General features: G+C 44.4%; 1 protein-coding gene across 1 annotated transcript in view; it reads left to right on the forward strand.

The window, feature by feature from the left end:
* LCT (lactase) overlaps nucleotides 1-17,286 on the forward strand; it is a 129,303-nt gene that overhangs the window by 4,876 nt on the left and 107,141 nt on the right. Inside the window, exons 2-10 of the mRNA XM_040441528.1 lie at nucleotides 3,268-3,338; nucleotides 4,008-4,106; nucleotides 5,209-5,314; nucleotides 6,505-6,583; nucleotides 10,795-11,470; nucleotides 13,158-13,803; nucleotides 13,921-15,474; nucleotides 15,806-16,074; nucleotides 16,804-17,094. Of these exons, the coding sequence (XP_040297462.1) occupies nucleotides 3,268-3,338; nucleotides 4,008-4,106; nucleotides 5,209-5,314; nucleotides 6,505-6,583; nucleotides 10,795-11,470; nucleotides 13,158-13,803; nucleotides 13,921-15,474; nucleotides 15,806-16,074; nucleotides 16,804-17,094 (3,791 nt within the window). The remainder of the gene's footprint in view (nucleotides 1-3,267; nucleotides 3,339-4,007; nucleotides 4,107-5,208; nucleotides 5,315-6,504; nucleotides 6,584-10,794; nucleotides 11,471-13,157; nucleotides 13,804-13,920; nucleotides 15,475-15,805; nucleotides 16,075-16,803; nucleotides 17,095-17,286) is intronic.

The following is a 17,286-nucleotide window of genomic DNA, read 5'->3' on the forward strand; positions in this document are numbered from 1 at the left end:
AGAACATGCTGTATACAGACCCCAGACCAGACCCCACTTTACACAGACCCCAGTGTAACTCTTGATATGGGCCCCAGCCCAGAACCTCCCTGTATACAGACCCTAGACCAAGAACCTCCCTGTATACAGACCCCAGACCAGACCCCACTTTACACAGACCCCAGTGTAACCCTTGATATGGGCCCCAACCCAGGACCTCCCTATATACAGACCCTAGACCAAGAACCCGCTGTATACAGACCTCAGACCAGGGACGTAGCTATAGGGGAAGCAGGGGAACCGGCTGCTTTGGGGCCCTGACCCAGAAGGGGCCCATCCAGGAGTAGGAGGATTAAAAGATTTTGTCAGGGCCCCCTCAACAGTATTACACAATGAAATTATATACAGTGACAGTATAGACAGATGGAGCAGCTGCCGGGCCTGGTCTGAGAGAGCGATCTTTACTAGCCACAGGAAGGGGGGCGGCATGAAAGGAAGGGGTTGCGAAAAAATTACTGGGTGAGGGGGGCCCCATTCAAAAATTTGCTGTGGGGCCCAGTCATTTCTAGCTACACCAGTGCCTCAGACCAGCCCTTTTACTGACCCCAGATCAGAGACACCTTCCCCTGCAGGGGGGCACCTAGATTTTCTGCTGCCTGAGGCGAAGTCTGTAATGGCGCCATTTCATAGCCTAACCCCTTCCCTCCAGCCCTTTTGTTAAAGACATACTTGGAAAACATTACATACAGCGCTACAAAACATACAGCGTAAGGGCTCCGTCAGACAGCCGTAGTGTCTTGTGGATCCACAAAACATGGATACCGGCCGTGTGTGTTCCGCAATTTGCAGACCGCACATGGCCGCAACCATAATAGAAAATGCCTATTCTTGTCCACAATTGCGGGCGAGAATAGGACATGCTCTATCCTTTCCGCTGAGCCGTTGGAACGGAACCACGGATGCGGATAGCACATGGTGTGTTGTCCACATCTTTTGCGGCCCCACTGAAATGAATGGGTCCGCAACGTTCCGCAATTTTGCCGTCTGAATGAGCCCTAATACAGCGCCACATACCTCTTACATCCAGTGACGTCTCCTCTGATGTAGATGTTCTCTTTCTTTATCTTCTCCATTCACACCAGACCACCATGATGATTTCTTTCAGCCATCTCTTCTCTCTGCAGAGTTTTACAGACATCTTAGTTTCCTACTTTTCCATCCTCCTCCCCAACTTTTGAACACCCCATCCCGCCACCTCTAATACTGTGCCCACTTTTCTCCCCTATACTATACTGTAGAAACAGTCCCTCTGAAAATACTAGCACCAGACAGATAGTTCCCTTCTATAATTATTGGCACACAGTGCCCTAAAAAACAACTGCGCACAGAAAATAGTGTCTCTGAAACTTATTGCTGTAAACATAGTGTTCTCCAAAATTGTGCTAAGCTGACACCATGCCAGGGTGCCTCCCAATTAACAGTCCTCCCAAAAGTCCCACCAATAGCAGTAATTCACTGCCAGAGTGCACTATGTGGAAACAGTGCACCCATTAGTAATAATGCCCCTCATTTTGCCCCAGAAGTAATAATTCCCCCTTATAATGTTTGTCAGTAAAATAATTCCCCCTTGCAATGTATGCCAGTACAAAAATGCTCCCATATAATGTGTGGCAGTACAAAAATACTCCCTTATGTTTGCCAATACAAAAAAATGCTCCCTTATAACATGTGCCAGTACAAAAAAACACCCTTTTAGTGCCCCATGTAGAACAAATGTCCCCATAGTGGCCACTTTTAAATGTGCGCCAGTACAAAAAATGACCCCTTATGTGCCAGTCCAAAAATGCTCCCTTATAACGTGTGTCAGTACAAAAAACCAACCCCTTTTTAGTGCCCCCAGTACAATGAATTTCCGGATAGTGGCCCCTTATAATGTGTGCCAGTACAAAAATACTGTTTTAATATTTTTTTGCCACAATTTCTCCATAGTGCTTTCTCCAGTTCGAAAACAATGACCCCCACCCCATTGTGACCCAACACCATTAAATACCGTACCTATCTTCTGCTATCAGCGGTGCAGTGCAAGACACGGACCTCTTCTAGTCTGTGCCCTGACCTCTATGCAGCCCGGCTCAGGCAGCACGAAAATGACACCGGCCTCTGATAGGCTACAGGAACTAGGACTAAAGCCTATTAGAGGAAACGGTGAGCCAGGGAGACAACGCTCCCGTGCCCTGTCGCACCATTCAACTGTATTGCTGTCCTGAGTACAGCGATGGAGTTAAATATGTAGAGATGAGCGTTTCCACAATGGAAGCGTACGTTGCTCATGGCCCTTCCACTGCCCCCCTCTTGACCCTACCTGGTGCCTCACCTCGCCTCATTGGCGGTGCACCCCTTAGCCCCTGTATACATATACGGGTATCCTGGCCATTTCACAAGAATTGGCAAGTATGAGTAAGGGCTCATGCACACGACCGTATGCCCTCCGAGACATACGGTCTGTGAGCGGGCCATATGTCCCGGAGCGGCATACATTGTGCGCACGGGAGCGCACAGCATCATAGGTTATTATGATGCTGTGCGCATCGGGCCGACCGCGGGACTATTGTCCCGCACCCATATGATCTTATGAGTGCTGAACAATAGCCCTGCGGGTGGCCCGATGCGCACAGCATCATAATAACCTATGATGCTGTGCGCTCCCGTGCGCACAATGTATGCCGCTCCGGGACATATGGCCTGCTCACGGACCGTATGTCTCGGAGGGCATACGGTCGTGTGCATGAGCCCTAAGGGGTTATGCCATGATTAATGTGAGAAAAAAAATCTGACATATAGGATATTAATTTTTTTTCTAACAAAGCTAGAACCAGCGCTGTACCTCACACGGGTCCAGAGATCTCCTCATTCATTGTACTGCTAGATTAATTTCAAGCTGACAGCTTTGGGGGGTTCTTTCTCAGGAGTGTGTCCTTTCTGCTGCCGCTGGGGTAGTTAAAGGAGGGAACAGAGCAGAACAGAGAAAATAGATAAAAAGCAAACAGCAGGTGGCGCTATACCGATGAATTTCAGGGGCTACCGTATAATACATTTTTAAATTACATGCAATTACAAAAGTATTCAGATCCAGGTGCTGGTTTGAAAACTGTAGAATATTTTTGTGGGGCAACTCCTTTAACCCCCTCAGTGCTGTGGTCACTGATGATCATAATTGAAGAGATACACAAATTAGTTATATATAGTAATAATAATGTCTCTCTATATTCCTTGCATTTGTCCTTTCAGGTGGACAGATCTCCATTGCCTTGGCCCCGTCCCTCCTGGACACATGTCTGTCACTTCGAGGGAATTTCCTGGTAAACTTGTTTTGTTTTTGTTTTTTTGCATTGGGATGGGTCAGGATGACACTGGGTTCAGACCTGAGCGTATTTGATATGCGCGTTTAACGTGCGTTTTTGTCACGCGTTTTTGTCCATAGTCAACGCGCGTATTACGCGCGTTTGTGTGATTGACAGCAGTGTCCTATGGCCGCAAACGCGCGACAAAACGCGCAAGTGTGAACTTAGGGTAAGGCTTCGTTCACATCACCGTTCAGCCTTTCCGTTCTCCTGCTCCGTTTAGGAGTAGGAGAACGGAAAGGACGGAGAAGGCACATAACTGAGCCAAACTGAGCCCTTAGGACCCCATAGACTATAATGGGGTCCGTTATCTTTCCGCTCAGAAGATGATTTTGGAGCGGAGACAAAAGTTGTGCATGCAGGACTTTTGTCTCCGCTTCAAAATCATCTTCTGAGCGGAAAGATAACGGACCCCATTATAGTCTATGGGGTCCTCAGGGCTCCGTTTGGCTCAGTTATGTGCCTTCTCCGTCCTTTCCGTCCTAAACGGAGCAGGAGAACGGAAAGGCTGAACGGTGATGTGAACGAAGCCTAAGTTCTGCATTTTTTACCACAGATTTAACTGAAAGTCATACATTTGGATAATCTTTATTTAGCTATTACATTTTCATTCGCCTTTTCTTTCAGAAATCCGTCGACTTCCTTGCACTGAACATACATCGTGACTGTGCGAAATCCAAGGAGCAAGACAGCTGGATGACGGAGAAGGCTGGAGAGGAAGCAAACGTAATAGGCCTCAGTGACTAACACTGGCTATGTTGCCCCAGCAACCAATCAGAGCTCAGCATTCATTTCCTAAACTGCCCTGAAGACATGAAAGCTGCTCTGTGATTGGTTACTAGGGACAGAGGCCCAGGGAGTTCTGACAGGGACTGCTGTAATGGCAGCTGAAGGCAAAATCTCATCATGGATTTTAATGGCTGCCTGAATGTAGGCTGTACTGGCGCTGTTGTGAGGGAGCCCTCTGCTGGCAGTATTGTATATTGAGGTGATATTTTTTTGAGGTGCACTGCTGGTGTTTGTCAGAAGTACTGTGCCAGCAATGTTTATTGAGGCACTCTACTGACAGTATTGTTTATGGGAGGCACTCTGCTCACAGTATTGTTTATTGGGGGCACTGTACTGACAGTATTGCCTATTGGGGTACTCTGCTGTCAGTATTGTTTATTGGGGGCACTCTGTAGACAGTATTGTTTAATGGGGGCACTCTACCCAAAGTATTGTTTATTGGGGGTACTCTGCTGACAGTATTGTTTATTGGGGGCACTGTACTGACAGTATTGTTTATTGGAGGCACTGGTACTGACGGGTATTGTTTATTGGGGGCACTGGTACTGACAGTATTGTTTATTGGAGGCACTCTGCTGACAGTATTGTTTATTGGGGGCACTGTACTGACAGTATTGTTTATTGGAGGCACTCTACTGACAGTATTGTTTATTGAGGCACTCTGCTCACAGTATTTATTGGGGGCACTCTGATGATAGTATTGTTTAAGGGGGTACTCTGCTGACTGTATTGTTTATTGGGGCACTCTACTGACAGTATTGTTTATTGGGGCACTCTACTGACAGTATAGTATTATTCTAGAGTTATTGTATCTGTTCTACTGAGATCTGAACGACAGCTGAGGCAGGACTCGGAGAAGTGGGGGAGGGCTCCTGCTTTAACCAGTTGACTTACAGCCAGACAGGGGTCTGATCTTTTGAAAATCAGTCAAAAAAATTGTGGGATCCCCCAGGGCAAGTATAGATGAGTATTTCTCACATCCCGGAGAGGGACGAATAACATAAATATCTCGGTTATATTTCTGGTTATTATTTTGCAGCACAACATAAGGAACATGGAAATTCTCATCTTCAGTTTATCAGTGACTGAATGTGATGTTGTATCAGAGGAGGACAAATATGTTCTCACTTTTAAGGTATATTCAGGTAAGATGGCGGCCGCTGGGTGACTGGTATGGATGGATTATAGTAATAAAGTTCAATAACAATGCGGTTTATCTGCCTTTTTAAGGCTACTTTCACACTTGAGGCAGGACGGATCCGACAGGCTGTTCACCCTGTCGGATCTGTCCTTCCACTATTTCGCCGTGCCGCCGGACCGCCGCTCCGTCCCCATTGACTATAATGGGGACAGGGGCGGAGCTCCGGCGCAGCACGGCGAAAGGCCGCCGGACTAAAAGTCCTGCATGTCCGACTTTTTAGTCCGGTGGCTTCTCACCGTGAACTGCCGTACTGGGCCGGAGCTCCGCCCCCGTCCCCATTATAGTCAATGGGGACGGAGCGGCGTCACGGCGAAATAGCGGAAGGACGGATCCGATAGGGTGAACAGCCTGTCGGATCCGTCCTGCCGCAAGTGTGAAAGTACCCTAAGAGAGGCCATGTATTGGGAAAATTATGGTTTCAAATTTCAAGGAATTAAAGGAAAACCACATTTTAAATGTCAACAGACCGTATAAGGGCTCATGCACACGACCGTATGTATTTTGCAGTCCACGAAAAACAGATCCACAAAAAAATACTGAAGACGTCCGTGTACAATCCTTATTTTGCGGAACGGAACAGCCGGCCCCTGATAGAACAGTCCGATCCTTGTCCGTAATGCGGACAATAATAGGACATGTTCTGTTTTTTTGCGGAACGGACATATGGACATATAGACATACGGAAACGGAATGCACACGGAGTCACTTCCGTTTTTTTTACGGACCCATTGACATGAATGGTTTCGCATATGGTCTGCGAAAAAAATGGAACGGACACGGAAAGAAAATACGTTCGTGTGCATGAGCCCTTATGATGGAAACACATTCATAAAACGTTTTCTTCTCTATTCAGGTCTAAAGCTAACATACAATTCTGCTGCTTTCCTGTTACCAGGGAGCAGTGCATTATGGGGGCGTACATGACAGTTATACAGAGCTTAGCAAATAGGTCACATGGCTGTCAGTGGGGTGGAGCCTAACTGTTGTCTGTTTCCAAAGTGATATGTATATGGAAGAAGAAAAAAGACCCAAAATAACCCAAAATCTAAATGAAAATAGTAAACTTTTGGGACAGTTTTTTTGTGTTTTATATAGTTTTGAACTGGGCTTAAATAATGTGTTGCATCTTTACAGAAATCAGCGCTTCTGTTCCCGGGCTCATGGGATATGACATCAGTTATTTCTTACCTATGTCAACTTCTGGGAAAGGAAGGTGAGCCATCATGATGGTAAATGTACTAGAAGGGTCCTCCAGCTTCTCCTTCGCCATCTTCTTGCCCCAGGCCACAACCTTCTCAATCCCACTGTTTCCAGCAGCTTGGCACATTGCATGTAGCCGGATTTGGAGTGGCCTCTAAGCTACGCTGGGTCCCCCGTACAGCGTATAGGTGTCACCACATGTTGCTGCTCTCCGGAGGGGAGAGTCAGGGTCTGCAGTAAACCAGTGTGCTTCTTTGGGTGCAAAACAATACATGTGAGGCAGAGGGCTGGCTTCTCCAGTCTCCTCTCTGGTAGGAGAAGGTTCTGTGCTGTGGAAAGGCCTGATCTGTCTGTCCCTCTCTCAGAAGGCTGGTGATCTAGGGTTTGTGGCAGAGTATCCCCATCTCAGCATCTGGTCACTTGTGCAGTCTCTCCTACTTTACACTGGGCGATTGTCTTAGGTAGGGTATCATTTTTGCAGGATGAGATGACGGTTTGATTGGCACTATTTTGGGGCGCATATGACTTGATTGCTTGCTATTACACTTTTTGTGACGTAAGGTGACAAAAAATGGCTTTTTTGCATTTTTATTTTTATCTTTTTCACGGTGTTCACCTGAGGGGTTAGGTCATGTAGTATTTTTATAGAGCATGTTGTTACGGACGCGGCAATACCTAATATGTCTACTTTATTTATTTATTTTTTTACATTTAACACAATAAAAGCAATTTTGAAACAAAAAAAATCATGTTTTACTGTTTACATAGTCTGAGAGCCATAGTGTTTTTATTTTTTGGGCGATTGTCTTAGGTAGAGGCTCATTTTTACCAGGATGAGGTGACGGTTAGATTGGTAGTATTTTGGGGGGCATATGCCTTTTTGATCGCTTGGTGTTGCACTTTTAGTGATGTAGGGTGACAAAAAAAAATTTTTTAGCACAGTTTTTATTTAATTTTTTTGACGGTGTTCACCTGAGGGGTTAGGTCATGTGATATTTTTATAGAGCTGGTCGATACGGACGATACCTAATATGCCTACTTTTCTTATTTTCTCTATTTTTTACAATTTTTTTTTACTTTATTTTGGGAAAAGGACGCTTTTTTTTTTATTCAAAACTTTAATATATTTTTTTAGATTTGTCTCACTGTGGCACGTTTTCAGGGTTTTATCCCTGTTTCAATTCAGTACAATACATTATGTATTGCACTGAATTGAACTGTCAGCGTCTTACACAGTAAGGCTCCATTCACACGTCCGTGGTGTGTTGCGGACCCGCAAATTGCGGATCCGCAACACACCCGCCCGGCACCCCTATAGAAATGCCTATTCTTGTCCGCAAGCTGCGGACAAGAATAGGACATGTTCTATCTTTTGCGGAGCTGCGGACCTGAAGATCAGGGCCGCGCTCCGCAAATGCGGATGCTGACAGCACACTGTGTGCTGTCCGCATCCATTCCGTCCCCATAGAAAATGAATGGGTCCGCACCCGTTCCGCAAAATTGTGCTAAAATGTGAAGTTGCACGTAGTGCGAAAAAATATTCTAATCACTGCCAATTAAAGCAATTGCGAATATATTAGAGCACTTGACTCTATCTGCATATAAAGCTATTGTGATGTTCTGCCGTGCCAACCATTTTCTCCAGTCTCAGGAGAAACTCATGAAACTTCTAGCAGCTTGAAAAATGTAGCCAAAGTGACCCACGCCTGTATTTCGCGTTACGAATTCGCATTACGCAATTTTTACTTTGCCAATTTTTCGCATTCAATAAAATAATCTCGAATTCTTGAAATTTGCGAATATATGACGAATATTCTACAAAATATTTGTGAAATATCGCGAATTCGAATATAGCCCCTGCTGCTCATCACTAATGTGAACTCAGCCTAAGAAGTTTTCAGCCATAAACAACAGTGTACACAGATCTTAACCAGGGTCACTCTGCCTGTCTGACTGTGTCAATAATGTAGAGAGTTAAAGTATAACTGTCATATTTTTAAAAAATTTGCTAGTTTATTAGCGCTAGACATGTATACCTAAGTTAGTCTGTCAATGATTGCCAAAAGATCTGTAATTACCTTATAATAACAGCTTCCATTAATGTCCTCTGTCCCTTTCCACTGCTCCCTTTAAAAGACCATTGCTAGGGCTCATCTGTCTCCGGCTAGGAAGACGGAAGGGCGGTCCTTCACACTGCATGCCTGCATTAGGCTTCAGAGTGAGGAGGTGTGTCTCTCAGTAATCCAATCTGATTGGCTGGCAGGGAGCTGCTGGCTACAGCAAGCTTGTATGGGAAGTGAGGGAAAGCAGTTTTGGCCTCAGAGAACTGGCAGAGGAGCCATCTTGAGAAGGTCCTCATATAGTAAATGTTTAAACTGCCGTAACTAAGGGAAAAACTCAAGGAAAACAGTGGTATGTGAAGAAACTAAAGATTGCTTTATGCATAATGCTGCTGCAGCAGTAACATACGCTAAAATAGATTTTTTGATGGAAACATGACACCCTTTAAAGTTTAAAGGGTTTCTGTCACCCCAATTTTTGCTATTAAACAGGCTGACATTATAGATGTGAAAATGTCATCTGAATTTAACTCTGCATTTCTTTTAAGTATGCCCCCGTTTCCGTGTAATTTTAACTTTTATTATATGCAAATAATAAATATAATGACGGCTTTCTCACTGCGCCTGCGCCGAATACTGAACGGGACTGCACAGGCGCGAGATTTACACGGCAAACGGGGCCAGCAGGAGAACCAACGCTGGCCTGGCCCTGTCAATCAAGACAAAAGGGCGTGGAAATGAGGTGGGCGATCGGAGCCTCTAGGAGCAGGTGCCACGCCCCTCCTGCTCCTAGAGGCTCATTTGCATATAATACAAGTTAAAATTACATGAAAACGGGGGCATACTTAAATAAAAGAAATGCAGAGTTAAATTCAGGTGACATTTTCACATCTATAATGTCAGCCTGTTGGGGTGACAAAAACCCTTTAAGGACTATGCATAGTAGCAATAGGGGCAAATGTTTATAAATGTCCATACTCCAAAATACCCTTGCTCCAGGGCACTTCAGGTGTACACATGTTAAAGCCCATCACTCCATCACTGTCTATCACTTCCCAGTGAAACCTCCCTCATTTAGTTTGGGAACCCAACTGATCGCAAGACCTCACTGCTAAACCGAAGCTTCCATTGCTGCTCCCAACATGACTGCTGGATCAGCCTATCCTGGCCAATCACTTTTAGATTCAGATGTGCCTGCTCTGCACACTCAGCTGGCCCCCTAGGTAGCCACTGGTCACCTCTAACCCACCTTCATGACTAACTGGGTCCATTCAAATAGACATCTGTCACACACCACTCAGACTGATGACCAACATGGCTGATAAGCCTATGGTATGGTTGCTTCACACCATAAACCATCATCAGGGAGGGTCCACCATCCCTATTTACAAACCATAACACATGCTGTTCAATTAAAAGAAAGAGTAGGTGGAAAACCCTCTCCCCAGGTAAGACTATTCCGTATTTGGCCCTCATATACCTGCCCTATAAAACCCTATAAAGCCTGGCCACTATGCTTTCATCATGGCCAATCCTTATGGTTCCATGTTTGGAGTGCAGAGTTTCTATCTGTATAATTACATTATAAAGCTGCATATAGAACAAAGATATGGGAATCTCTGAGCTACAAGACAAAGGGGCCACTGGCCCTTGTGTTCTATCAATCAGTAGGCATCCCAGCTCATAGACCACCACCTGTGCTCATTTCTGACATGTCTCAATGAGTTGAAGGGGTTATCTGGTATAAGTGGTATTCCCACCTTAGATGTTTATGGTATATACACAGGATATGCCATTAGTTTCTCAAATGAGGGGGACCCTGATTCCATTCTTCATGCCTAGGAGTCTGCATACAGGAGGAAACCAAATGGAGAGGTAGACAAGCACATGTGTGGATCTCTCTATTCAATCCTAAGGAAGCATTTCTCAGTGTCTTCACTAAGCACATGTCCTGCTATACTCTTAGGTTGCAGGACAGGGGTCAGGAACCACAGTTCTCCTGATAGGCAGTGGTTCTGAAGGTGGGACCTATTTATGCTAAATAAATGCCTTAAGATAAGACTCAATAACTATCAAGCTGTAGATGATGTAAGAAGCCAATTTCACAAGGTGGATATATAACTTAGTAACCTAACTACCTGATGTACCTTATTTTATAATATAGATCTGAGAATTTGGTGAACAAGTCTGTATCATCCCGCTCAGCCTTTACTACTGTATGGGAAAGATTTGCCGGCCAGACACCAGCAGAGAGAGATATCTTCTTGCATGAGACCTTCCCCAATGGTTTCCTGATGGGCTCCTCCTCTGCAGCCTTCAAAGTAGAAGGAGGCTGGTCCGAGGGAGATAAAGGACAATCTATATGGGACGTTTTTGGACAACATGGTCAAGCTGATGACAATGCAACCGCCAATGTGGCCAGCGACAGCTACTACAAGATTGACTATGACGTGTATCTTCTGAAGGGCCTACAGTCCAAGGTCTATCACTTCTCCATCTCCTGGTCCAGAATATTCCCAACAGGACTGAAATCCAAAGTCAACTCAGCAGGCGTGAAATATTACAACATATTAATTGACCGGTTAATCAAAGAAAATATCAAACCAATGGTAACTTTGTATCACTGGGATCTACCCCAAGCTCTGCAGGAGTCCGGGGGCTGGCAGAATGAATCCACCAGCCAGGCTTTTATGGAATACGCAGATTTCTGCTTCAGCAGTTTTGGAGATAGAGTTAAACATTGGATAACGTTTCACGAACCTTGGGTCGTTAGTTACGCGGGTTACGGCATCGGCCAACATGCCCCTGGGATCAAAGATCCAGGAAATGCCTCCTTCAAGGTACAAACAGGAAACATAATCATCTATATATTTAAATTTTTGTAAACAATTCTAAATTCCTTACACAGCTCACCTTTCCACCTATCTGTACAATCACTTCTCCACATGTCACAGAGCATGCCCACAACACTCTCCTATAGAAGTCAACAAGCCATCTCCAGACTCCAGTCCATGTCGTTGGAGTAAGCGCAAATCTCTGGACTGCTGTAAGACAGAGCAGAGAACACTTGTTTTGTCTAAGAGGCAATCACTGCAGTAAATTAAAATGCCCATTAAGAAGCCGATCAATCATAGAAGAGTGCATGCAATAGGATAAGCTATGTGAGAAAGCATGCTCGTCATCTTCAAGATTTTGGAGGACACAGCATCTGTAGCTCATTGTGGAGCAGCACAAAATCTCTCCTTAGGCTGAGTTCCCATCAGCGTTCAGCCTTTCCGTTCTCCTGCTCCATTATAGGAGCAGGAGAACGGAAAGGAAGGATTCGGCACATAACTGAGCCCGACGGAGCCTGCGGACCCCATAGACTATAATGGGGTCCGTTAGGTTTCCGCTCAGAGGAAGATTTTTGAAGCGGAGACAAAAGTCCTGCGTGCACAACTTTTGTCTCCGCTTCCAAAATCTTCCTCTGAGTGGAAACCTAACGGACCCCATTATAGTCTATGGGGTCCGTAGGCTTCGTCGGGCTCCGTTATGTGCCTAATCCGTCCTTTCCATTCTCCTGCTCCTATAACGGAGCAGGAGAACGGAAAGGCTGATCGCTGATGTGAACTCAGCCTTTGTTCCACAAGCTGCTGCTGATGCTACAGGGAGCGTCTGTGCCTCCAGAATCCTGTCAGGCTGACAGAAGCACAATGTGCATGCCCAGATTTTTGTGTCAACGTCACTCATGCCTGAAAAGGAAAGAAGTCTTACACTCCTCCCACACAGGCCTATAACTGTGCATCCTCACATACCCTATCCTAGTCTATGCACTCTTCAATTTTAGATTAATGTGAAAATTCACTTATGAAAATCAGTGATATACAGTAGGGCTGAAATAACTGTATAGCTTAGAGAAGTCTTAAAATGTGGTAAATTGTGCAAAAATAATGGTCTAAATTAAGCCGACCAAGAAGCAATGCATAGAAGAGAAAAGGTCTAACATGTCTAAGGAGATAATAATATAAGATGCGTCAAAATAATCACACAGCAGGAGCTGGTGTGATAGATTTGGCACATCTGATGCCTGTCTGGCCTAGTTTTAAGCTGTCCACATTTAAAGCTGCTCATACATCTTCAATAGCTCTTCTGTCTCCCCCATACCTTGGTTTGACCAACAGCTATCTCTCCTGATTCCCACATAGACACCGAAACTTGGTGCGGCCAAGTGTGTATGTATTGTCAAAGGGGAGAGAGGAAAAAGCCACTGTCGAAGCAGAAGGATTGGGTGCAATTGATCCTTCTATTACCCAACATCCTATCGAAGGAGAGCCAGGAGCTTCCCATACACATTAGATCATTGGCTGGCTCTGCCAAAAATGATGAGTTTGGTTGGCAATACGATAATGTGTATGAGGACCTTAAGACAGTAATAACAAATCTCTCCCTATGAACTTATCACATCGATAACCGATGTACGACCAATAAAATAGGGCAAAGAATGCATTAGTGTTTCGCTAATCGTGTCTCCCACATTGTATCTCACAGGTGTCACACAACATTGTGAAAGCTCATGCTAAGGCCTGGCATGTCTACAATGACAAGTATCGGGCCTCGCAGCAAGGTCAGGTAGGAATCTCTCTGAATTCAGACTGGGCAGAACCAAAAGACCCAAATAATCCAGATGATGTGAGCGCTGCAGAGCGATATCTCCAGTTCATGCTTGGGTGGTTCGCACATCCAATTCTTGTCAATGGGGACTACCCAGAGGTCCTGAAGACGCAAGTCCAACACATTAATACCCAGTGCTCTACTACAGTGGCTGAGTTGCCCACATTTTCTGAGGAAGAGAAAGCCTACATCAATGGCACTGCGGACTTCCTTGGCATCTCCCATTATACGTCCAGAATGGTTAATGCCTCTGAAAGCCCTAGCTGTGTGGCCGATTATAATAACATTGGAGGATTTGCACCCCATGTGGATCCTTCATGGCCAACCACCTCATCTCCATGGCTCTATGTGGTGCCATGGGGTCTCAGGAGGCTTTTGAACTATGTCAAGGAAGAATATGTAAAAGGAGGACTACCCATATATATAACTGGGAATGGTATGCCAACACCCTACACTGGAGAGGTGTTCAATGACACAGCTCGAGTGGAGTACTTGACAGCATATATCAATGAAGCCCTGAAAGGTAAGTCCACATTTGGAAGGTAACTTAGAATAGATCAGTTAAAGATAATACATTCAATTTATATAATTGTTTGGTGTGTTATTTGTAGTTCTGACACTGTGAAACCTTTCTTTGCAGCTGTTAGGACTGATAATGTGACTGTAAGTGCCTTTGTAGTCCGCTCACTCCTGGATGGCTTTGAAGGACCTCAAGGATACAGTCAAAGATTTGGTTTACATCATGTAGATTTTGAAAATGCAAATCGACAAAGAACCCCCAAAAAATCAGCCTATCTCATTTCCAGTATTTCTGAAAATAATGGCTTCCCAGGGACAAAGTTGGCCAAAAAAGTTAATCAGGCAAAATGGGTACATGCAAAGAAGTTACCAGCTCTACCTGCATCAGAAGTTCCCTCAAAGGCTAAAGTTGTGTGGGATAAGTTCTCAGGACAATCAGCTTTTGAAAGGGATATGTACCATTATTCTACAGTACCAAGTGATTTTAAATGGGGGGTCTCAACCTCCGCATATCAAATTGAAGGGGGATGGAATGAAGATGGAAGAGGACCAAGTATATGGGACACATTTTCACAACTCCCAGGCAATATTTACGAAAATGGCAATGGCAATATAGCCTGTAATAGTTACCACCAGTTGGATGCAGACATGTACATGCTGAGAAGTTTAGGAGTGAATAGTTACCGCTTCTCCATCTCATGGTCTCGAATCTTCCCAAGTGGACAGGGCACAGTCAATAGTAAGGGTGTGGAGTATTATAACAAGCTTATTGATGGCCTATTGGCAAACAACATCACACCAATGGTGACCCTTTACCACTTCGATCTTCCTCAGGCTCTCCAAGACATAGGTGGTTGGGAGAGTGATGTAGTCCTTGAGGCTTTTCACAGCTATGCAGATTATTGTTTTAGAACATTTGGAGATAGGGTCAAGGTTTGGATGACTTTTAACCAACCCCACACAATTGTTGCCACTGGTTATGGTATTGGTCTCTTTCCACCTGGTTTGAAAGATGATCCTGGTCATGCACCTTACAGAGTAGCTCACAATCTAATCAAAGTCCATGCTAGAGTCTACCATACTTATGATGAGAAATATAGAAATAGTCAAGGAGGTGTCATTTCTGTGAGTCTCAACACTAATTGGGTGGAACCCAAAGACCACACAGAACCGAAGGACATAGAAGCTGCTGATCGCTATTTGCAGTTCACCTTGGGATGGTTTGCACACCCCATCTTCAAAAATGGCGACTACCCAGAGGTGATGAAATGGCAGGTGGCCAATAAGAGTGAGCTACAGGGCCTCCAGTCTTCCAGACTTCCAACTTTTACAGATGAAGAGAAGGCCTACATCCAAGGAACAGCCGATGTTTTCACAATAAACATCTACACCACAAACATAGTTCAGCATAAGACCAAAATACTATTTCCTCCATCTTTTGAAAGTGATATTGACATTGCAGAGGAGATTGATAATAACTGGCCAGGGACAGCTCTTGTTAATTTCAGGGCAGTAGCCTGGGGTCTAAGGAGGCTGCTTAACTGGGTGAAAGAAGAGTATGGAGATGTCCCTATATACATCACTGAGAATGGAGTTGCAATGGAAAGGAACCCCGATTTTGATGACACTGCTCGAATTTTCTATCATAAGACATATATTGATGAAGTTATAAAAGGTTAGTGATATCATTTTGGTGCTAAATTAACACATTTGGTAACACTTAAAAATGATATAATCTATAGATCAATGTGTAAAATACTAATGTTTCCTCATAAAACAGTGCCACACCTGTTCATGGGTTGTATGTGGTGTTGTAGACCATCCCCACTGAAATGAATGAAGCTGAGCTACAATACACCACTCAACCTGTGGACAGGTGGAACAACTTAGCCAGGTTTTCAAACCCCTTTAATCTTGAGTGGATTTTGGGAGACCTTTTTAATTATACATTGTCTACCAGGAGAGGATGTAACCACAATAATGATTTTTTTTTTAATCCCCTAAAGCTCACAGCTTGGACAAAGTGAATCTGAAAGGTTACTCTATCTACTCACTTATGGACTCCTTTGAGTGGACTACTGGATATATAAAGCGGTTTGGTCTTCACCATGTGGATTTCAATATTCCTACCCGTCCAAGGACTGCAAAACGCACGGCTATTTACTACGCCGAAATTATCAGGAACAATGGCATCCCCATGCACAAAGAAGAGGAATTTCTGTATGGAGAATTCCGGGATGACTTTGCTTGGGGTGTAGCTTCCTCAGCTTTTCAGGTACAGTATGTCTTGGAGCTCTAGGAGACGTATTCACTTTGTGCTGACAGGTTATATGAGACTTTTTGGTTGCCAACCCCACTGTAAGCTGCATATAGCTAAAAATTAAAAATTGCCACATACAAAGGCCGGTGGAAGAGCATAGAAGCATTGATTTGGGGAAAGTATGGGGGGATTGAAATTACCTTTCAATCCCCCCATACGTTCCCCAAGTCAATGCTTCTATGCTCTTCCACCTGCATTTGTTTGCTAGGACACAGTAAGGACATGATGTACTGGACACATGACGAAAGCAGACAATCACTGACCTCAACAATGATTTACCGTCCATACTGACGCCACCACTTTGGTCTTTGATGCTGTCACCATTGGATGATAAATCTGGTGCAGGGACAGACACCTTTCTCTAGTTTTATACCAATTGCTGATTGGCTTACTTTGAAACAGAGTTTTAAACTAAAATTGTGGCATAATTTTTGTGCTAAAAATCACTAATTATGCCTTTCATTCGTCCAGTAAGCCCCCTTGTCGGACAAGACACAGATAATTTCTCTAAACCTAGATGTAGAAAATTGAGCGCCATTTTTCTGCAATTTATGACAGAATCTAGATGCACTCATGTTAGTAAACGTGGGCCAATATATTTGTCATTTCAAAAGAACTTTGCACAAGAAAATTACCGTACATAAAATTAACATCCCAAAACTTTCTTCTCTTCTTTCCTTCTAGATTGAAGGGGCCTGGAGGGCCGATGGGAAAGGGTTAAGCATCTGGGATCTGTTTTCTCATACACCATCTAAAATTGAAGATGATAGTAATGGAGACGTGGCATGCAACACCTACTACCGGATTGACGAGGACATAGAGCTTCTCAAGGGTCTTAATGTCTCCCATTACCGATTCTCCATCTCCTGGCCTAGAGTTCTTCCCGATGGGACTAGGAACCACATCAATGAAGCCGGTCTGAGTTACTACTCTCGGCTGATAGACGGTTTGCTGGCTGCTGGTATTACACCACAGGTAACGAAAGATCATACTGCAATGATGAGCATGGGAGGAAAAATAAGACATGTGTCCCTGCTCTTGGATTCAGAGGGGTTATCTGTCTTTATATTTATGTATAAAGCCTAAAGTGGTTGTTTCACTTCAGCACAATAACATTTATCATGTAGAGAAAGTTATTACAAGGCACTTACTAATTTATTGTGATTG

This window comes from Bufo bufo, chromosome 7, assembly GCF_905171765.1.
Source record: "Bufo bufo chromosome 7, aBufBuf1.1, whole genome shotgun sequence".
In the NCBI taxonomy this organism is placed as follows: domain Eukaryota; kingdom Metazoa; phylum Chordata; class Amphibia; order Anura; family Bufonidae; genus Bufo; species Bufo bufo.